Here is a 21,617-nt window from a genome sequence, read left to right on the forward strand (position 1 = left end):
TGGACAAAGGAGAAGAACAAGAAGAAGAAAAAAAAGAGATACACCACTGTAGCTTTGCCCCGCCTCCTTCGCCCTACTCGGCTTCCATATCCCGCAGCGCCATGTAGTCTGCGCCACCGTGACGGCTGCGGTACATGTCGCGCACGCTCTCGATCCACGCCAGCGGGTTCAATCTGTGGCCCGGGAAGCGAATCGGCTTGCCGGGCTTCACGCTTCGCGCGTCCTCCATGTACTGAGGCCGTTTCCACAGCTTGAGCAGCAGCGAACTGACCACCACGCTGACCGACGAGCAGGCCATGGCGGCCCCGGCCGCCATCGGGTGCAGGTGCAGGCCAAACGGCAGGAAGATGCCCATGGCAAACGGCAGACCGACAATGTTGTACATGCATGCCCATGTCAGGTTCAGCTTGATGCGGTTGAAGATGGTGCGCGACAGGTGCAGCGCGGCCGGGATCGACATCAGATCGTTGGGTCGCATGAGCACAATGTCTGCCGTTTCCATGGCCACGTCGGTGCCACTGGCCATGGCAATGCCGATATCTGCCGTGGCCAGGGCCGGTGAGTCGTTGATGCCGTCGCCAACCATGGCGATGCGCTCGCCGCGGTCCTGCATGCCCCGGATGATTTCCTGCTTCTGGTCTGGCGTTACGCCGGCGTACACGTCGTCTGGTGAAATGCCAACAGCACGGGCCACGGCCAAGGCAGCGGGGAGCTGGTCACCTGTCACCATAGCAGTCTGGATGCCCAGGTAGTGCAGGACAGCAATACTAGCGTAAGCGTCTTCCTTGATAGTATCAGCCAGACACAAAAAGCCGGCATACTTTCCGCTGATAGCAACAAAAACTTGGGTTGTGCCAGAAAAGGATTGCTTGGTCTTGTTCTGCACAACATTGTCGCAGCTGTTTAGAACATCCTCGGGCACATCAATCTCGTTCATTTTGAGATACTTGGCCGATCCGATGAGCACTTCGTAGCGTTGACGTCCAGCAAAGGCTGCAGGCTCGACCGTGGCGGAAACTCCCTTACCAACAACAGTCTCGAACTCACCAATGTGGCCATCGATGCACGACTCGGAGTCAATGTTTAGCTTGTCACGGGCGGCATTCAAAATAGCCTTGCCCACAGGGTGCTCACTGCTCATTTCGGCAAGTCCAACAACCATCCACCACGTCTTAGCCTTGATACCATTGTCATTCCAGTCGCTGGTCATTTCCATGCGCTCTACTGTCATCTTTCCCATAGTCAGTGTACCGGTTTTGTCGAGAACCACGCGGGTAATGCGGGTGGCAGTCTCCAGAGTAGCACCGCCCTTGACGAGAATACCGTTAGCAGCGCCGACTCCCGTACCAACCATGACGGCAGTGGGAGTGGCCAGGCCCAAGGCACAGGGACAGGCAAAAACGATGACAGAAATGCAGAGCTTCAAGCAGACCAATGTGCGACCACCGTTTTCCTTGTCCATGAAAATATGGGGCGGTTTTCTCAACACATGGCTCAGAACCATCCAACCGAGGAACGTAACAAGCCCCAAAGACAAAATTACCGGCACAAAGTAACCAGCTACGAAATCGGCCAGACGCTGGATGGGCGCACGCGTGGTTTGCGCATCTTGCACTAGCTTGACAATCTGGCTTAGCTGGGTGTCGCGACCGGCCCGAGTCACACGGAAATCAACACGACTGTGGCCGTTGACGGTGCCTCCAATCAGGTGGCTGCCCTTCTTTTTCTGCACGGGCATGGATTCACCGGTAACCATGCTCTCATCGACATATGTTTCACCACGGACCAAAACACCATCAGCAGGAATCTTGTCGCCAGGATGCAAAATCACAACATCACCAACTTCAACAAGTTCGGTGGGAATGTGTCGCTCATCGGCAGCGCCAGCGGTGACCTGGTTAACGTCCGGAACAGTAGTTTCCTTTTCCCATACCTCGGCGGCTTTCTCGGCAGCAATGGGGTCCACGTAGATGGTAGCCATGGTGGGAGTCAGAGACATGAGCTGCGACAATGCCTTTGAGGTCTGGCCCTTGGCGCGGTTCTCCAAGAAACGACCCAATGTGATGAAAGTGATGAGCATAGTGCTGGTGTCAAAAATAGTCTTGGGGCGTCCATGGGGGCTTTGGAAAATGGATAGCAACATCAGAAAGACACTGAAGAAGAAGGCACATGATGTTCCTATCACTACAAGAACATCCATTGTGGGCGCCTTGTGCTTGAGGCCCTTGTAAGCGGACACATAAAAGCGCTTTCCAATGCCAAACTGAATAGGAATCGTGAGGCACAGGCAAATCAGATCGCCCAAGAAAAGACCAGGTATTAACTGAGTCTTGCCAAAGTCAAGGGATGGAATCATTGGAAGTATCATGTTGAGAAAAAAGACCGGCACCGCGCACGAGAGTGATATTTTGAATGCGCGCTGCCACTCGTTAATCTCGCGCGTTTTCGCCAATGACTCAAGTTGGGAGGCGTTGTCGTCGTTGTCTGACACTAATGCGTTGAAGCCCCCCTTCTCAGTCACATCCACCAATGCGCGTAGGCCAGTGACATGCGGATTATGAACGACAGTCAATCTAGAAGTAGAAGTGTTGATTGTGGCGCTGGTGACTCCTTTAAGAGCGCGGATCTTGTCCTCAAGGAGTGTTGCTGACGATGCACTCAAGTCGCCATATAACTTGAGCTGAGATGTGGTTGTTGTTGATGAACCGGTTGACTCCTGTTCGGTTGATACAACGGTAGCGCCAAATCCACGGTCTTCGATAGCCTCGGAAATAGCTTCTGGTGTGAGCTTTGTTGCATCGTGCGTGATGACAGCGCGCTCGGCAAGCAGACTGATGTTGAAACGGACAACACCGTCAACCCCAGAGAAAGCATCTTCGACGGCTGAGGTGCATGCACCACATGTCATTCCTTCAATCGCAATCGTAGTCGTGGACAGGAGTTTTTCCGAAGGCGCAGAGGACTTTTTCCGAGAAAAGACTTCAGAGTCTGTAACTTCAGCGCCGAAACCGCGGTCTTCAATCATGTCGACGATTTGCTCCTTGGTGAGCAGTGTGGTGTCATGTCGGATCAGTGCTTTTTCCAGGCTCAAGGAGATGTTGAAGTCGTGAACACCGGGAACATTCTCAAAGGCGGATTCGATTGCAGAGGTGCAAGCACCGCAGGTCATGCCCTCTATTGCGACAGTTGTGTTGGCGACAGTACCAGACTGCTTCTCATCTGTAAATCTTGAAAACTTGCGACGTAATTTAGGAGATGGTAGGTCGGTGGAAAGGATTTCGGCGTCAAAGCCGCGGTCTTCGATTATTTCCTGTATCTTTTCAGCGGGTATTGTGTCGAGATCGTGAATTACAACAGCGCGTTCCATAACGAGACTAACAGACACACTCTGGACGCCGGAAACACCTTCAAGGCCGCTTTCTATCGCAGACGTGCATGCGCCGCAGCTGTATTGGTTATGGCCATCTATTAGCAACAGTTTCTCATGATTTCGACTTTTGTTCCGTGGCAGCCACGATGTGTTCAAAGACATCCATGTCGTGCGAAAGCTCGAGTCAATTTGGGATAAAAACTCACGTCATGCCACCGATCTTAACGGTAGTAGTGGCCATGTCGGGCTACTCTGGCCTTGGAGAAACAGCAGTATCTGGATGAATAGAGAAAGAAAAGGATGAGGAGAGAACAGAATTTGTGTCCAGTCCTGCGAGAACTGATTGCGGTTGGCTGTCGCAAATTCCTTCAGCGCATAGGAAAAAAGGAGACCAGACTGGATAGAGGAGAGATAAAAAAGAATGCAGAGTTATTTGCCCGTCGTAAAGCAGGTACAGTGCAGGTTTTCAGGCCGGGTTGGATGACAAAATGTATGCTTGTTTCAATGTCTGGTCGCAGTCCGGCGCTTCCTTGCTTTTAGAAGGGAGGGAGGCACAAGGGATGAATGTTGGGTCGGGTCGTCTTTTGTGTCGGGGGAGGGGGAAGGACAGACAAGCAGGGCGCCTCAGAGGAAAGCAAAGCGTAAGTAGGCTATATCGGGCTTTTTTTGGTTGATAGATTATTAGGTGGACAGGATGCAACTAGTGCGCAGGTAGGTCGGTGAAACTATCAGCCAGATGAGCCAAAGCGGAAACGAGAGAGATCAAAGGACCAACAAATGGAAGAAAAAAAAGGTGAGTCGAGATTGATAAAGATCGATAACCACCCACAGGCTCTATGGCGACTATGGGGAACTGCCACTAAGATCTCTCGGGCGTTGAGCAAAAGCCAGCTTCTGGGGCGTGTGACGCGGCACCACGGATTTGGACAGCGGGTTGGGAGTGGCCCCCTGCGAAGGCAAGTAAACCAAGTGTGTGGCTGTTTGCTTGGTAGAGGCAAGATGAGATGGAGGAAAGGGAAAAAAAAAGAAAAAGAATTGTGTTTGCGCGATGTTTGCTTCGGTTGCAGTCGAGAATGCGGGCGGAGCAGAGGAGACGTGGAAATGGAAATGCGAATAGATAGTTAGGATTATGCAGCCACAAATAAAGAATTGAAATAAACGGTAAGAATAAAGGGGACAGCCAACGGCCTGCGATGGCAAAGAAGAAAAAATGGAGGGTTCGGAAATGGATGGGCCGAACTTCGCGATGCGATGCGAGTGAGGCGAAGATGCAAAATGGAAGAGAGGAGAGAAAGGAAAGAGAAGAATGTAGAATCGGAAATAAAAATTGAAGCGCTCTAAACTAGATTTTCACAGCGGATTTCGCGGGGGGAAGGCACGCGTCTCAAGAATCACGCCTCATCACCGACTCTGCTGCACTGTGAAGCTGGCCCTGGTGCAAAGTCCAAGCCAAGCCAAGTTGCTCACAGTCGCTCCAGCAGCTGCTCTCGTCTGCGAGCTCTCGTCTGCGAAGACAGCGAGGGCGACGGGGGCCTGCCAAGTTTCTTCGCGGCCCATCCTTGCAGCGTGTTTCATGTTCAGTTGATGGGAGCATGGCTAGTTGTATCAGTACGGCACCAGCTTCATGGGACACGATGGCATTGCATCGTGTGCTTTGGGCTTTACGTGGTGTGAGGTGGTGGATGTGAATCCTGCCGCCAGTTAATCAGCACATTGGCCGGGTTGTTGTACGAGTCGATGGCTGTCTTTGGGCTTTGAAATACAAATGTCCCTGGTCATGTCGTGATGATGGCTAGTTGTAGGACCTAAGGAAGGAGGGCCAGTGTCTTTAGTAGGGTTATGCCATAACCCTGGCCCAACCCCAAACCACCAGAATCTCTACCTGTACCCTTGTCTGTGACGTGATGCTGAAGATGAACATCGAGCTTTGATTCAAGCCTTCCTCCACACACCTCTTCGTCCGTCACCAGCCTTGCTTTACTGAAATAATCATACGCCGACAGCCCCCCCCACCCCGAAGATCAATTCTACCGACAGCAAACACGCATACATCCTCGCCATGTCCCAAGCGCAGGCCTTGATAGCCCTCGAGGTACACACACTACTTGCATTATTCGTTCTTGTGCCCAGGCTAACACCCATCTTGACCAACAGTCATATCTTGTTCTCAGCAAGTCTGCTAGCTCTCCCGCAACAGCAGCTGATCTCATAACTCGCGCGACTTCCGATCCGCAGACATTTGTCTTTGCAGAACTTCTCGAAACCGACAGCATCAAGAGCCTTGCCACCAGCGAGAAATCCGCCTACCACAGTGTTTTGAAAATTTTCTCTTACGGAACCTATCAAACATACCTTGCCGAGCAAAGCAATCTGCCCGAGCTGAATGACGCTCAGCGATTGAAGCTGCGCCAGCTGTCCCTCTTGACCCTTGCCCAAGATCAGCGCAACCTGGAATATGCCAAACTCATGGCTGCGCTCGACCTCAGCAGCCCACACGACCTTGAAAGCACCGTAATCTCGGCAGTATATGCCGGGCTCTGGGATGCCGTCCTGAATCCAAAGCGACAGGTGGTCGAAGTAAGCAGTGTCGCCCCGCTGCGCGATCTAGCACCTGACATCGTCCCCCCAATACTCGACGTACTACAGCAATGGTCTGGGCGCTGCACGACAGCTTTAGAAGACATCGAAGCTGAAATCGCCCGGATCCAAGCAAAGGCAGAAAGCCGCCGAGACCACAAGGATTACCACGAAGCAAATAAAGCCCACACTCAAGCCCATGCCGAAGCCCATGCCAAAGCCCAGGGCCAGCTGCGTAAGACGGGCAGAGGTGGAATCCCGTTGGGCCGGGATCTACCGCAGCGCCTCGGGCCTCCCAACATGGCAAACATGCTTAATCGGCAAGCTAAGAGGGCACAGGCTGCGTGGGATGACATCAATCTAGGCCTGGAGGGGGGAGAGGAACAGAAGAAGCGGACGAGTCGCCGGAAACTGTAGACGGGAGGGGGGAATGAGGCACGAGACAAGTAGACTTGGAACAAGATAATAATTACGAGACCCACGAATATGCAATCCAAGAAACAACACAGAGACTAAGGCAAGACAATTGGTGACGTTGCGCTATTTGCATTGTCAGCCATACAAATAAATCAATAGCCGCTCGCTGCCTGCCGCCTGAACGACACTGGCCGCTCGGACCTTGCGGGCTAGCAAACACAAACTAAAGCTACACAAACATTTTCATGATCCTGGACTGGGCAAACTGATTCGTACAAACACAAACAAGAGGCTTAGTATCTTGGGCGAATTCGACTGAGACAAGTAGCGGGACAATGTCTTATTGGTATTTGACCAGGGACAAATACGACGCACGTGAAAGGGACAGAAAAAACCTCCTGAGATTCTGTCTGGTTAAAGCGAGTATGATGTTCTGTTACACACTAGTTTCGAACTACAGTTTCTGGAATGGCATCAAAAACACAATGGCTGCTCGCGGAGGGCTTGTCCCGAGTTTCAAGACGTACAGTAGTTAACTAAAATGTATGAGTCGAGATACTATCAAAAAAAAACATCACGCAAGATATCATTTGTGGAATATATCCCCTTCCACCAAACAAGCCCTTGAACATTACGCCAAATAAAACAGACAGGTCTCTTCGTAGCCACAAAGACGACAGGCTCATGGCATGGTGAGGCCACAGGATGCATCCAACCGAGAAAAGGGGAGACGTCACAGCATGACATAAAACCACGGTCGATACAGGGCCGAGAAACACGGCGGCTTTGGGCATTTTCACGTGGGACAGACCATGAGCTGAAGCGTAGCGGCAGAGAGAAAAGCTAAGTCAACAAAACAAGCCAAAACAAAGAAGCAGCCCCAGGAAAGTAAGAGAAAGGAACAAAAGTGAAGAGGAAATGAATATGCATGTTAGTCCTGAACGCCAATTTGGTATCCATTAAAAAGCAAAGGGAAGAAAAAGGGTGACGAGAAGAAAGACGCTCGCGGGGAACAGAAGAAGCTCTGGAGACAAGGTGATCAATGAAAAGAAAAAAAAAAACAAAAACAAACGAAGACAGCGAGGTCCAATGAATCAGTCTCGTGCTCGGATGAGGAACAGCGGCCGCTTGAATGGAACGTCTAGAATTCGAGGCACATGCTTGGGCAGGCCTACAGGCGCTTTCCAGGAACAAGAATAAACAGTACGCACAACCCAGCGTCCACCAGGAGTGTTATGCTGAGGACAGTAAGGGCTCGGCGAGTCAACATCTTGCGAACAAACGGTTCTCTAATACGCGCAAAGTGGAAAGGTGTGTACTCGCTGAAGCCCAAGAGTGCCATGATAGGATCGAGTGAGTACTGATACGATGCCAGCAAGTATACACCAATAGTGAATGGGAGGACCAGCCAGCAACGCGTTAGACGAGACTTGTCGAGGAAGATGAGCACGAAGGCGGCCCAAAAGGCGGCAAACATGGCCAGTAGTCCTACAATAAGACGCAGCACAAGAGTGGGCGGGATCAAATTGCCCAGGGCCTTCATTCTAAGGAAACCAGGAAAGGCATCACGCTCCATGGCTTGAAAGACGTAGTCCTTAGCAACGTCAAACACTTCAGGGTCGTCGCGGCCATATTCCTGAATGGCTATGGTGATTTCGTGCGTGATGGCACCCGGGAGAATGATCTCGCGCTCAGCGTTGGGCATTAAAAAGGTGTACAAAATTTTCTCGGCTGAAGCACGGATATCCTGGCGCAAAACGGTTTGGTCGGGTGAGTTGGAGTCGGTCATGTCGTGTGGAGTTGAGCGCCGCGACATTTGGCTGGGGCCGGGCGAGTCAAGACGCGCCGGCGAGTCCATCCGGTTGGCGGGGGAGCCCGTATTCTCGGAACGGCCTGGGCCGTCGTAGTCGCCGCGCAGGAAGGCGGACATCTTGGCATCCTGATCTCTCTCTTTTTCCGTGCGCGTCATAGACGACGATCCAATATCAGGGTTTAGGTCTCCCATGCTCTCGAGAACCTGCGATGACCGCTTTGAGACATTGCCTATTTCGGGGGTCGACACGAGAACAGACCGGCGAAGTTCGCGGACATAGTGACGGCAGAGCGACATGTGCTGGGCGACATCGAGCCTAGAAGAGGGGCCTGGTTAGTTTTTATCAAGGGAGTGTTGCGGGAAGCGGGCATCATCGTGCGCGTCGTTCGGGAGTCTACACACCAGAAGTCGAGATAATCAACAGATCGTTGTTGATCGCGCATGTAGATGTAGAACGAGAACAAATCCACCGGGGGCAATGTCCTTCGGCTCAGGACCTCGAAGAGCGTCGGCAGCCGGTTCCGATTCATGTCGGGCGTCGGCGAGGGCGATGGGCTCGGCATGGCGAAGAACTTGGCCTCGTCTGGTGCAGTGTGGTGTGGTCAGAGAATCAATCAGAACGAAGTCAAAAGCGTGCAAGGCTTGACGAGATAGGCCGGTCAATCACAGCACAAAGGGAACAAGCTAAGGGAGAAGAGTGGTGCCAGAACTGCGGTGGACTATGCAGCGGTAAAGAGTTTGTCTGGTACAGCTAACGCGGGCCTAGTCAAAGGGAAGGCCTGGAAAGGTGGTCGCCTGGTCGGCAGAGGTCCTATAATTAGGGTTCTTGAGGAACAGGAGATGCTGTTTTGGTGATCTTTTTTAGTGACAAGGAGCGAAAAGCAGCGCAAAAGGCGAGACAACGTGAAACCCGTAGATTGAGCATAAAAAGAGTGGGGTAAGGATTTGTACCTTTCATCTGCCAGGGGCTTAGCGCGAGTCTAGACGAGCAGAAGCTTCAAATTTCAGCCTTGGAGTTCGCGTCATATACACGTGATGGATGTGACAGGCGGAATGTGGCGCCGTGCTCTGCGCCACGTTTGTTCTCTTTAGTTGTGGCGCGCCCTAACCCCGCTTTCCAGTTGCATTTTGAAAGGTCCACACAAACTTGACATTTTTGAAAGTATGCCCACAAAAAACCCTACGGGTCTCACGTGATGTCAAAATTCCGGCGCACACTCTCGATGCCGCCTGCTGCGAGATTCTCACCAAGTTCCCACCCACTCTGGACCTAGCGAATTCTCAGTTTTGATCTCAACTCCCCAGATCATACCATACCCGTCGTGTAAGCCGAACCGCCTCCTCCAGACGTCTATATCTACAAGAATAATATTCTCTGCTATTTTCACTCGTGCAGAGTTTTGTTCTTGTCCGGCTTCTCTTGTCTCTATCACAAGAAATCTAACGTCAAATCCATCAGATACAATGGCTCCCACTCAGAAGAAGGGTCGCTCCGCCATTGCGGACGTCGTCACTCGCGACTACACCATCCACCTGCACAAGAAGGTCCGTTTACGAAACATGTAATACCTACATCACCTCGGACCTATGAAATAAATCAAAAATACGACACGAGGGGAAACATCAAAATAGAGGGGCAGTTATGCTGACTTGAGCCTTGTAATGAAAATAGATGCACGGCACCACCTTCCGCAACCGTGCCCCCAAGGCCGTTAAGGAGATCCGGAAGTTCGCTCAGAGCGCCATGGTACGTTGAATCTCGCCGATGCAAGTCAGGACTACGGTTTCGAGCTCGATTCGATGTTGCCCAAGTACGCCAATCCTTACCGACGACACCCGATACTTGGAAGAACGGCAATCAAATATTTCCAGCAACATTTCTACTTTAAACCACCACATCACTTTACGCAGCCAACATGGCCACAATCGACGACAATTGCAACATCATCGACGAAAAGGGCCTGGCTTGCCTGGGCTTCACTGGACTTGACTCAAATCGCCCTGCATAACCTGCACTCGGCGTTAAACCAAATCTCAAAGCACGATTTGACTAACATGCTATGTGTGAACAGGGCACCACCGACGTCCGCCTGGACCCCCAGCTTAACAAGAAGGTGTGGGAGTCTGGTATCAAGGGTGTCCCCTTTAGACTGCGTGTCCGCATCTCCAGACGCAGAAACGACGAGGAGAACGCTGCCGAGAAGCTGTACTCTTACGTCCAGGCCGTCAACGTTGAGAAGGTCAAGGGTCTGCAGACCACCGTTGTCGAGGAGTAAACTTGACTGTTTCTTCTCTTCGATAGCAAAAACAAAATTTTTTATGAAATGAAAAAATAAGAAATTACCTCTCATCCTTTGTTTTTCTTTTGCTTCTCATTCTTTTTTTGCTTCCCTTTCATCCACACTACTACAATAACTTGAAAGAGGCAAATAATGCGGCGTTTCTCGGCAGGAAAGAAGGCGGGGGGGAAAGAACTAAAAAAAAAGGTCAGTCAGGTCAACCCGGTTTCTAGATCTCAGACAGACCGACAAGAAAGAGTTTGAATATGCTTGGAGAGGGTCAAAACTGTCGCTAGCCCATTTTGCCGTCAAGTGTGTGGATGTTGGATCTCCCGTAGATTTTGATGTGTCAGGCCAACTCCACAGCCAAGGTGATAATGTTGTTGTTGTTATCACGAAGAATGGGAGTTGTATGCGCGAGTTTGCATGCTCCATTGAATATCCGTACATATATAGGCCATAGCCCCATGGACCTTATATTATTTCGCTTTTGGGAGAGTATGAAGCCTGTAAATATGTTAGACAGTACAAAGTAGCTACATATGTGCCCAAGTCGGTCTCTGAATACAATTTCAATAAAAGGGGTCGATTCATCATTGCTGTGCACGGCATCTTTGGAGCGTAGATATCAGACAAAGTGTAGTGTTCCACATCAAGTACCAAGTCTCTTCAACTTTTTGTGATACAAATTTCTGAATGCTCAGCTACTTTTAATTTTCACATGCTACTAGTCATGGTGGATCGCTCACAATGATTCAATGAATACGCTTGTAATTATTGGAGTTGTCATCATGTAGTTGTACCGAATAGTAGGGTTTGAGATGCAAGGCGAGACGTGGGTTTCACAAGAATAAAAAGTGGACACCAAAAAAACCGGTGTAGCCCAACCCACTGTTTAGGGTTACCATGGAGGGTTTTCATACATGTCATGGCATCAAATCATCAGGTTCGTGTATCTGGTCTACTCATCCTCGACATCGCGATGGCGAGCAAGGACCTTGCGTTTGAACTCGTCCATATCCTTGACCCAGAGCTCAGCGGCTTCGCCGTTGAGAGGAGATGAGCTGCAAAAGTTATTAGAGACAAAAGTCGAATGAGACACGAGCGCAAAAAAAAAGCCCCTCGGAGGATAAAAGAAAAAAAAAGAAGGCAGGCAGGCAAAGGGAAGCACAGGGGATGGATACGCACTTGTTCGGTTCGCCGAGGAGACTTTGTAGACTGAGGAGCACAGTCTGGATGTTGTAGGCTGCAGTCCATTTGTCCTTGAGGATATCAAGGCAGATGCGGCCGGAGAAGTCAAAGTTGGGGTGGTAGATGGGGGTCTTGAAGAGGACCCAGGGCGGGGCGTACGGGTAATTGTCCGGGAAGGACATGCTAAGGCGTAGCGTCAGGCCAGCGTAGGGTGTCTCGTCGGGGCCCTCGATAGTGGCGTCCCACTTCATCAAGCTGTCGTCGCCCGTGGGGAAGGCCGAGACGCCGGGCGCCGGCGCCGTCATCATCTGCATGAGTTCGGTCTGGAGGCTGTGGAGCAGAGGCAGAGAACAGAGAGCCGCAACGTCAGTAGGTCGGCGAGACAGACAGCCGGAGGCGCGAGTGGGCGGCTCAGAGGGACAGCGCGGAGGACGTACCGTTTGGAAACGCTGGGGTTGGCCGCGGGTACAGACATGGCTGGAGATATGTGTGTGGTGGGGGGGAGCTTTTTTCAATTTTTTTTTTATTTCGGATGGAAGGCGAGTTGCGAAAGCAGAAACCAAAGCTTGACGAGCTACAATAGTTTAGGAAAGAGAGGCGTAATAGCTGATAAACGGTCGGGAGACGACAGGTGTCGGCAGAATCAAAGGCATGCGGCGTCCTGGACAACAAGGTGTTAGCTGGGTGAGGTGGCACAGGCTTGTGATGATCAACAGACAAGGGACAAGATGGAGCAGAGTGGACGACAGGTGTGACAGAGAGAAAGGCGGAAAGATGCTTACGTTGTCTTTGAGATGCAAAACAGGACTGGTGGAAAAGCAAGTTCACGACGGTCAAGCAGGATATAGCAAAATGGCGATGGTGATAATATTGGCGGTCTTGTTTTGTGTATTACACATGTTTGCCTTACCATAGCAACGCCCTAGTGCTAACTAACCCTAGAGGAGAGCAGTTGGGAGCAAATGCACGACCCTAACAGCATGCAAGCTATCTAGGGTCTCATGTTCTTCTTTGTTGGCCCCGCCAGCTTGGTCCAGTGCCTTTGTCACAACACAGCCAAAGCTCACCAACAGTCAAGCATCAACTGGAACGCAGAGAGGGAGACCAAATCGACTCGCCTCAGCCCGGCCGTGCAAGAAAGTTCATCTGCCTGATTTCATAGGCGCCGCCATAGCGAAGAAAGGGAGACTGGACACCATATAGCGAGCCCTGCAGCAAGACTTGTGCATTCTGCCCTGGACTTGGCTTTCCTTTTTCTTTGTTTTTTATATTGTCCGTGTGTGGAACTGCCGGCGTGTGTTGTATGCCGGCGCCAAGTGTTTGGCGATTGCTTTGGATCTACAAATACTCACACTGCAACGCGTTGCTCGCGAGGCTTGTTTGAAAGTCCAGTCATTTCTTCCGAAAGTCGGGCCATCTCTTCCCATTGCCGCTCGCTCAGCCACACGGCCTATCGTCTTTGTGGCCCCGTCCGGCACATTCTATTCTCCCGTACTTCTTGCTGTCGCCTGTAACGGCGCCTCTCTAGAGCCATGCAGCCGTCTCAATTGGCACCGATGCCGACGGATCTTCCGTTTCGGTTCATTTCCAAGACCATCGGCCGCGGCGCCTATGCATCGTGAGCCAAATCCTCTCTTCTGAAAGACACAGCCCCAACCACTGACAACGTTTGCCAGAATCAAAAAGGCTATTCCCATGGACTCGCCAACGCCCGTATTTGCCGTCAAGATGATTCACAAGGAGTATGCCCAGAAGCGAGGCCAGATCTCGGAGCGCCAGCTGCGCCAGGAGTCTAACCTGCACAACTATATTGGTGCCCACCCGAATGTGATTGAGTGGTTCGCCACGGGCGAAGACCCTACGTGGCGCTGGATTGCTATGGAGTTTGCTTCTGGTGGTGACCTTTTCGACAAGATCGAGGCCGACGTCGGTGTTGATCCCAACATTGCCCAGATTTACTTCCGTGAGCTTATTGCCGGCGTGAGTTTTATTCACAGCAAGGGCATTGCCCACCGGGATCTCAAGCCCGAGAATATCCTGATGAGTGAAGATGGAACTCTCAAGATCGCCGACTTTGGCATGGCTACAATGTTCATGTTCCAGGATCAGCGAAAGAAGAGCACATCCTTGTGCGGCTCACCACCGTATATTGCTCCCGAGATCCTAAATTGCAGACCATCCCCGCGCAGCGCGGGCGAGAAACGTGCCCCTGCGGCGTCATATGACCCCGAGGTCGCCGACATATGGTCCTGCGGCGTGATACTGTTCGTGCTGCTCATCGGCAATACCCCATGGGACGAGCCAAGCTCCACCAGCTGGGAATTCCAAGAGTACAAGAGTAAAGACGGCCGGAGCACCGACCAGCTCTGGGAGCGCGTACCAGCCGACGCCGCCTCGCTACTGCGCGGCATGATGCGCGTCAACCCCAAAGACCGCTTCAACATGGCCAAGATCCGCGACCACCCGTGGACCACGCGCCGCAACCCACTGCTCACTGCCGACGGCACCGTCGCCGACCCCCTGCACCTCGCCACCCAGCTGCTTGCCAACCTGCGCATCGACCTGTCACAGCTCCCGCCCGCCTCTGCGTCGCAGACAGAGGGCATGCGCATCTCTTCCTCGCAGCCTACCGACCTCAGCCACGGCGGCGCCTTGGACCTTGATTTTGACTGGGAGCGGCCGGCGATGCGATCCCTTGGCGGCGGGGCCATTTCCTCGACGCAGCCGTTGGCGCGCAGCGACATTGGCGGCGGCAGCGGGGGTGGTGGCGCAGGCGCGCAGGCGTTTGGTCGTGCGACCGTCTTCTCGCGCACCAGCCTGGCCGACGAACCGTCCATGAGCCAGTTCTCGCAGACCGCCGAGCTGCCCATCAGCCTGACGCAGGCGGCGCGGCGCTTCCGCGACATTGTGCCGGCCGAGTCGCTTGCGCGCTTCTTCTCGCACGTGCCGCCCGACCACCTGGTCGCCATGCTGACCAGCGCGCTGCACCAGCTCAACGTCGCCGCGCCGCCGGTGCGCGTCAACCCAGACCCCGAGGCCGAATACACGGCTGTCGTCAAGGTGCGCACGACCGACGGCCGCCGCCAGTCGCTGCACGGCCAGATCCAAATCTCCCGGCTGCAGTATGACAATGGCACGGAGCTGCTGGACGTGCACTTTATCAAAATCAAGGGCGATCCACTCGAGTGGCGCCGCTTTTTCAAAAAGGTTGCCGTGCTGTGCCGCGATGCCATCTATGTGCCGGAACAGGAGGAGTAGGACTTTTTTGCTCCGGCATCGGAGGTGTTGCCGCAGGCGCATGAGCAGATTGGCGTGGTGATTGGCACAGCAGAGGAACAGAAGGCTGGGGTGAATGTGCAAGACTGGGATTTGGATTTGGGACGCCGGGTGGCAGCGACGTTATGAGGACGGCTAAGCCATGAGAACCGGTGTTGATACAAGTACTGGGATGTAACGATGGTGAAACAGCAGGAGCATTGCAGTCTGTCTCTTTAACAGTGGCATTAACCGGTTTGTAGTGCGGTTATACTTGACACACGACTAGTAACTACATGATATAGACACGTGAACTGTGACATTCTTAAATACAATATGGGACCGACACGAGATCAAAGTGACGGAAAACAACACACAGAGTACCACATGCAGGCTGCATATACAAGTATAAAGCCCACTCAGCTTTGTGCAATAAACAAGAGTACATAATCAGGGTCCTCTTTCCAGGAGTGTCTCGTTTGTGTGCTGATATTGGTTGTGTTGGATGTCGTGCAACCTGGCTTATCCCTCTGACCTCGAGATTGATCTAGTTATACAAATGGCCGTATTCCCCCAACATAAGATGTGTGCACTGACGCGACGATGAGTTCTCGACATCAAGCTCCATATTTTATGGCGTTTCATTGCTTGTGTTAGTCATGTTGTAGCTGTGGCTACCATTTGAATATATATAGGGACATGTTAGACTGCATGGTTACAGCCTAACCTTTCACATTTCTATAGATGACGTTAGATTACGTAACATGTTGTCTGTGTCGAAAACCTCTTTCATGCGTTGCCTGTACGCATGACTATCGCGATCCTCTTCTGAGAGCTCTACCGGTGACTCGAAGTCATCCGCCCAAACTGGCGGTCTATTTGCGAACCTTAGCATGCCGAGTTTGTCGCCGGTCCAAAAAACAAGCCCGTCATCATATATATCGGGGCTTTGAGTAGAAGTTTCTTCCGTACCGCTGTGGCCAGAATTGCCATTCGTCTCGCTGTTGTTGTTGTCATTATCTTCGGCATTGCTTGTGCCGACGCTAGCGTTACCAAGTTGGTGCCAGCGAGATATGGACTGCGTTGAAACTATTTTGCGCGCCATCTCGCCGATTGCTGGCATACCGGCATAAAGGGAAGCCGATGCTTGATCTAGCCTCTCTGATGGACCTATGTGGTGGCGTCGAACATCGGAGAACCCATCGCGCTCGAACCAACGGATGTAACCTGATGCGTCTGAGACTACTATACGATTGCCGTGGGTAGCCACAGATACTATTTTCGAAGATGCAGAAGTCTGCCGGTTAATGAGTGAACTATCTTGTGTGGGGCGTCCACAGCGCCCTGGTTGTGTTGGGCTTCGGCCTAAACTATATAGTTCGAGAGAGCCTTTGGTATTGTACTCGCCACCCGCAATCAAGGTTCGGCCTGTAGCCGACAGGCTTTGGGATATGATATCGTGTGAAAGAAGACCCTGTCTGCGTTCGACACCATGTGTTGCAGTGCTGTAGACATGTGGTGTCCAAGCTAAACAAGATAAACTGGCTCCTGAGTGAATAGAGTCGACAATGGAAGGGAAAGTTCGGCGATCGTAGTGCAAGATACTGGGGAAGCGTCCAGCAACATAAATGTCATTAGATACAATAGTTTCGTCATCGTGTGCAGGGAGATGAAGAATGCTGAGAGGCGTTGGTTGTGAGAGCGAAGCATAGGGCGGGAGAGGATTGTGGCTGAACAGGCCTTGGAAGAGATTCTCGACTCGGCCGGATGCGTCGTTTGTTATGAGATGTCGTCGCCGTCTATCTCGGAAGTCATGAAGGAAGATACCGAGCGAAGTACCGACAGTGAGCGGCAATCCAGGGGAGCATTTCGACAGAGTCATGATAGACCATTCAAAGGCTTGGTAGCTTATAGGTTCGAGACGCGATAGATCGATTTCGACCAACCCTGGAGAAAGCAAAGGTAGTAATGATGAGCATGATGAAGGTATGAATGTACTGGACATGAGCGTTAGTGGAATGGGGCTGGAGAAGAATACTCACGGCTCTGCACGGCAAAATATGCCCGATTTGAGGCATGGTCAACTGCCACGGACTCGGTAACGGATGAGTCGATTCTGTGGGAGCGGCTGGCGAAGTTACCGCCGGGATAGGTGTGGAGTACTGGGACTTTGCTAATTGCTACGATGCTGCCCTGTCTTCTCTCTAAGCTACCAGCCACATCCCACAGGCAAACGGTACCGTCATCTAGTGGTGACACGGCAAGCAAGTCTTCGGAGGCCGACTCCCGCCCAAACCTTCCGGGGGTGTACAGAGCAAAGCCACGGCTTTCGATTGTATCGGAAATGCCCGAGTCGCTAATCTTGGGCTGCTGGAACCATGTTGTTTGAATGGGCGCACTGCGCTCGATGTACTCCCTATACCAGGAGACTGGCTCCGCGGGGTCCGTGTAGTCCCAGTTGGCTAGGAGCTGAGCACGGGAGGGGGTTTCAGAGCCGGCTGCCGCGCGGCGAACAGCATGAGCCAGAAACGGCGACTCCCTGAAGGTGCGCAGGCGCCAGGTGTTGTTGTCAAGGCAAAGTTTCCGAAAGTGCTTGTTCACAGTTATCAGCTGGGTGATGGAGCGGTCATCGATATCTACAAGGCGGGGGTTAGTGGCCGGCCGGCAGTCGTGCGGAAGTCGCCTAGACGCTTACAAGTCAGGATCAATAGCGTGATCTCACATGGCAAGTCGACCAGGCCGATGGGCATGGCGAGATTGTAGCAGCGGAGCAGGAAGTCGGTGTTGGTTGTTTTTGCCGCTACTAAGCGAGCGTTGCTGGATTGGGCTGCAATTCTTGAGTGAGTTTATGGGCTGGTTGGATGATGACCACTAACTGCAGCGAAGAGAGGAGATCACAAAAGAGGAGAAAAAAAATTGAGGACAGCACAGCTTCACGCAAAATAAGTGGAAGGAGGAGAAAAGCAAAACGGAAACGACAAAAGATTGGCAGGTGCCTTTCTCAAAGAAGTAACTGGTTAAAGGATGAAGAAGAAGAAGAAGGAGCAAGAGTTATGTACCACACAATGCAATTGCCAATTGCCAATTGACATTTGACAATCGACAATTGCTGTTCAGCCCGAATCCCTGTACGGTGGTTCAAAGATGGATCCTTCCTTTCCTTGTTCACGGTGGCTTCCAGTCCTCGGGCCCAGAACCAAGCGGGATACCATTGGTTGAAAAGCTCCTGTTATTTAAGAGGCAGAGCCTAGACTTCGTGTTAGTAACAGCTTGTGTGTGACATGCATGGTAGATGTGTACATGCATACATACATACATAACTATATAACTAGGTAATGGACGAAGATAGAACGGCGTACAAATGTACCACACATGAGCTTGCATGAAGAATGGGCATAGCGTCCGTCTTTCGTTGCCCAAGTTAAGCTTGTGACCGAGATATCCTTCCTGGACGCCTTGGCTGACATTCTCACCATCCTATGCCATGGCGTTTGCAGCTGGTGCCGCTGCCAGCAGGCTGCTAATGTCCGGCCCGAGACCTCCACGGCCAGAGCCTAGAGCGGGCTGGAAGGGTCTCGATCTCCATGGAGTCCCGGGCGCTGTCTGGATATTTCCCGATCCCCCCAGATCCTCCCTCCTGCGACTGCGGTTTGTGCAGAGAGCGGGTGACCACACTACACATTAGCTTGAATGGAATGCAAATTCTGGTAGATGGATGTACGCCCACAAAACTGCACAGCTGCATCTACACCTGCGTTATCACCAGGTGCGAGAGCGTCTCAAAGTAGAATATCCGCTGCAGTGGGCGCACCGTCGGCTCCGACATTTGAGGAAATTCGGCACAATAGACACCCTTGACATCTCTTTGTGCTTTGGGTGGGGCTTGGAACAAAGAGGAAACTAGAAGATTCGCCCCACTCTGCCAGGAGAGCCTAGAACAGCCCGAGGGCACAGAATAGGAAGGAGGGGAGGGGCGCATACAGTGCACACATGGCACTGGCACGGTGGCCGGGTGACAGAAAACAACCGCTCGGCCGTGTAACCAAGATTTCCCGACCGCAAGTTGCACAAATTCCGCACATGCCGCACCTGTCGGGACGGCGAGATATCAGACCGTCTCTGGGGCGGAAGAGGAAGAGTGCCGACGCGACAGTGGCGATGGTTGATGCTGGCCAAGAGACAGCCCAGTCCTTTACGCCGGGGCTAGGCCCGAGTTGCAGTGGACGGTTGGCGATTCGTCTGCTATAAATCAGTCCGCCGTAATCTCCACCAAGCATGACTCGGGCCATCATATTATAAAAACAACATACATAGACAGACATACGAATAACTTCTTCTCAGAAGAAAAATAATCACAACTTGCATGTACTCATCGTTGCCCGTTTACTTAATACACCACCAAAAGAACCAAAACATTCTCTCCGTCAATACACATGCCATGCAGCCCGGCAACCAGCAGGTATCCTCTGTTGCTAGGACAATAGAAACACCACATAGAGTATATAGGTAATGCACCCCATTCCCAATTTTCTTGCGCACCTTTCTGACTCTCAAAACTCATTTGTTACTACATCTTCTAAAATCACTTTTCTGAAGGGGTTCCGGAAAGCAACACCCACCATGGCCTGGAAAAAGGGCCATCAGAAGCAAGAGTCTCTTGGCCAGCTCATTGAGTTTCTCAGAGCAAGCCATACGAGTGAGGAAGATCAGGCGTGAGTCAGGCTTTACATTACAGACGTTGTCGACACACTAACCAGGCCCGAGTGTTTAGCAGCCCTTATGACTGTTCAGCGCCAGAGACGATGGAATCCTCAAGCATAATGAATATAGACGAACTGCCTGAGCGACCTGGTGCTCCTATCCCACCGGGGTCTTCTTCCTTGTATGAGGTATGGTAAACAGGTTTCCTCGCCTCTACAAATGTAGTTCTAACCTTGTTCAGGAATCATCGCCCACGTGGAGACAGAGATACCTCCGCCAGAGAAGAAGCTCTCTAAACCTTGACGAAGCCGAGATCTCCCGTGTGACTGGAGAAATCCGCATGTCCTACGATGGCGGCGCTACTACGCGGCACAACACGATGGTGGCCGAAAGCGACTGGATCACTGAGCCTGACTCTATACGCGAGCCTACCGTTCGTGGAGTGTCTCCTTTTCACCCCGACCAACGCAACAGCTCCCAGAAAGTCTTGACCCTGCATCCACGCTGTCTTGTTTCAAGTAGCACGGTTGAAAGCAACCATCTCAGTGGCACCTATGCCACTGCGGCATCTAGCTACAATGGTGACACAACAAGTATCTTTGATATGAACCAAAGTCTACCAGTTATCCCTGCACCATCCATTCCGCCTGTACCAAAGATCCCTAACGATAATGAGCTTCGCGCCAAGCTGGCTGCTAGCCAGACAAAACTACACTACATGCCACCAGGGATTCTAAACAAACGACTCTATAACCAGCGCGAGCTGGCGAGCGCCAATACACATGCCCCGCGCACTATCCGCCTGATCAACCAGAACTTGGCTCTCTCGCCCAGGCCATGTGTCCTTGATCATGCGCGTGACAAGCTAACACACCCAAGCCTCGCGCCCGAAGATCTCTGCATTGTTAAGCAGGGGCAGTTACAGCAAACCGACCGGACAAAGCCCAACATCAAACTCCACCATCAGTCTGCTTATCCCCTCGCATCCCTGCCTTCATCGCCTATCCCCACCTCGCTTATGCAGCTTCACCAGTCCAGCACTGACGAGAGCCTGGCATTCGGCAATGTCAGTTCTGGCACTGTTGTAATCCGCGTACCCATAGCCAAGCAGGAGGAGAGCAGCTCGTTTATCCTACCCTCTTCATCACCAGATGCTTTCCTCGAGGGAAACCAGCTGCCACCGCGCAGCCACCGGCCTGGCCCGATTCACATCCCTGGAAGCAGCGCATTTCTTGCCCGTGAAATTCATATGACCCATTCGCCTCTAGCATCACCGTATGGATTCGTCTCACCTAGCTTCAACTTTGAATCGCTGTCACTGGCAGATGCATCTAGAAAAGAAGCAGCGGTACAGGATCGCCTCAAAAGAGCAGGTTCAACTGGTCGTAATGCACGGGTTGTGGATTGGCTTGCAAGTGTATACGACAAGGCGGGCCGCTCACTAAACAGGAGTAGCATGCACCAGGCCCAACAGCAACAGCAGCAACAGCAACAGCGAGGTGAGTTGGTGTCTAGTATACCGGCGGAGTCAAATCTATCAAGTTTAAAGCTAACTATGCTCCCTTTGAACCCAACAGAACAGATCCCTATACATCTGCCGTCTCACAGTAGCCGCTCACGACACAACGCTTTCAACACGCTAACAAGCCGCGACCAAATTTTTGGATCGCAGCCGCTCACAGACGTCGGCCTAACTTCTTACCTGTCATCGACCGGTCATGCATCGGAAAACCCGTTTATTTATGCTCGGGCACGTCTCAGGGTCGCGGTGCTATACCGCCTCATCATGACTTGCATTGTACTACTGCCCGGACTTGGCTTTGTGCCCGGATTGATGGCGGCCAAGGGCAATCTTGACGGACTCGTCGACTAGATGACGGCGGGCGAAGTCCAGAGCTTCTCACTGCGCCAGCGGACGGTGCTTGTGCGGGTGATGTGGTGGATGCTGGTGATACTTGTGGCTGGAGCGGCATTTGGGATCATGTTGGTGCTAGTATTGAAGACATAAATACAC

At 52.1% G+C, this 21,617-nt stretch overlaps 8 protein-coding genes across 8 annotated transcripts; 4 read left to right on the forward strand and 4 right to left on the reverse strand.

The window, feature by feature from the left end:
• Positions 1-73: 73 nt before the first annotated feature.
• Positions 74-3,611, reverse strand: BROUX77_001791 (uncharacterized protein; the record flags this gene model as incomplete). The annotated part of the gene is made up of 2 exons (XM_073746259.1): positions 74-3,446; positions 3,577-3,611. The coding sequence occupies 2 exons, from the start codon at positions 3,609-3,611 to the stop codon at positions 74-76; spliced, it is 3,408 nt and encodes a 1,135-aa protein (XP_073606873.1).
• Positions 3,612-5,429: 1,818 nt separating this feature from the next.
• BROUX77_001792 (uncharacterized protein) lies at positions 5,430-6,364 on the forward strand (the record flags this gene model as incomplete). Its single annotated transcript, XM_073746260.1, has 2 exons — positions 5,430-5,462; positions 5,525-6,364. The coding sequence occupies 2 exons, from the start codon at positions 5,430-5,432 to the stop codon at positions 6,362-6,364; spliced, it is 873 nt and encodes a 290-aa protein (XP_073606874.1).
• Positions 6,365-7,535: 1,171 nt separating this feature from the next.
• On the reverse strand, positions 7,536-8,740 carry BROUX77_001793 (uncharacterized protein; the record flags this gene model as incomplete). The annotated part of the gene is made up of 2 exons (XM_073746261.1): positions 7,536-8,493; positions 8,580-8,740. The coding sequence occupies 2 exons, from the start codon at positions 8,738-8,740 to the stop codon at positions 7,536-7,538; spliced, it is 1,119 nt and encodes a 372-aa protein (XP_073606875.1).
• Positions 8,741-9,641: 901 nt separating this feature from the next.
• Positions 9,642-10,453, forward strand: BROUX77_001794 (uncharacterized protein; the record flags this gene model as incomplete). The annotated part of the gene is made up of 3 exons (XM_073746262.1): positions 9,642-9,722; positions 9,850-9,924; positions 10,250-10,453. 3 exons carry the CDS (start codon positions 9,642-9,644, stop codon positions 10,451-10,453), a joined length of 360 nt encoding a protein of 119 aa, XP_073606876.1.
• A 964-nt stretch (positions 10,454-11,417) lies between these two features.
• BROUX77_001795 (uncharacterized protein) lies at positions 11,418-12,122 on the reverse strand (the record flags this gene model as incomplete). Its single annotated transcript, XM_073746263.1, has 3 exons — positions 11,418-11,520; positions 11,645-11,977; positions 12,085-12,122. 3 exons carry the CDS (start codon positions 12,120-12,122, stop codon positions 11,418-11,420), a joined length of 474 nt encoding a protein of 157 aa, XP_073606877.1.
• A 1,057-nt stretch (positions 12,123-13,179) lies between these two features.
• BROUX77_001796 (uncharacterized protein) lies at positions 13,180-14,905 on the forward strand (the record flags this gene model as incomplete). The annotated part of the gene is made up of 2 exons (XM_073746264.1): positions 13,180-13,265; positions 13,324-14,905. 2 exons carry the CDS (start codon positions 13,180-13,182, stop codon positions 14,903-14,905), a joined length of 1,668 nt encoding a protein of 555 aa, XP_073606878.1.
• Positions 14,906-15,632: 727 nt separating this feature from the next.
• Positions 15,633-17,652, reverse strand: BROUX77_001797 (uncharacterized protein; the record flags this gene model as incomplete). Its single annotated transcript, XM_073746265.1, has 3 exons — positions 15,633-16,849; positions 16,945-17,538; positions 17,598-17,652. The coding sequence occupies 3 exons, from the start codon at positions 17,650-17,652 to the stop codon at positions 15,633-15,635; spliced, it is 1,866 nt and encodes a 621-aa protein (XP_073606879.1).
• Positions 17,653-19,522: 1,870 nt separating this feature from the next.
• BROUX77_001798 (uncharacterized protein) lies at positions 19,523-21,476 on the forward strand (the record flags this gene model as incomplete). Its single annotated transcript, XM_073746266.1, has 4 exons — positions 19,523-19,614; positions 19,674-19,791; positions 19,845-21,102; positions 21,181-21,476. The coding sequence occupies 4 exons, from the start codon at positions 19,523-19,525 to the stop codon at positions 21,474-21,476; spliced, it is 1,764 nt and encodes a 587-aa protein (XP_073606880.1).
• Positions 21,477-21,617: the final 141 nt, after the last annotated feature.

The sequence above is a fragment of the Berkeleyomyces rouxiae genome (genome assembly GCF_048999995.1).
Source record: "Berkeleyomyces rouxiae strain 22BRR77 chromosome Unknown BrBRR77_ptg000002l, whole genome shotgun sequence".
Classification (NCBI taxonomy): Eukaryota; Fungi; Ascomycota; class Sordariomycetes; order Microascales; family Ceratocystidaceae; genus Berkeleyomyces; species Berkeleyomyces rouxiae.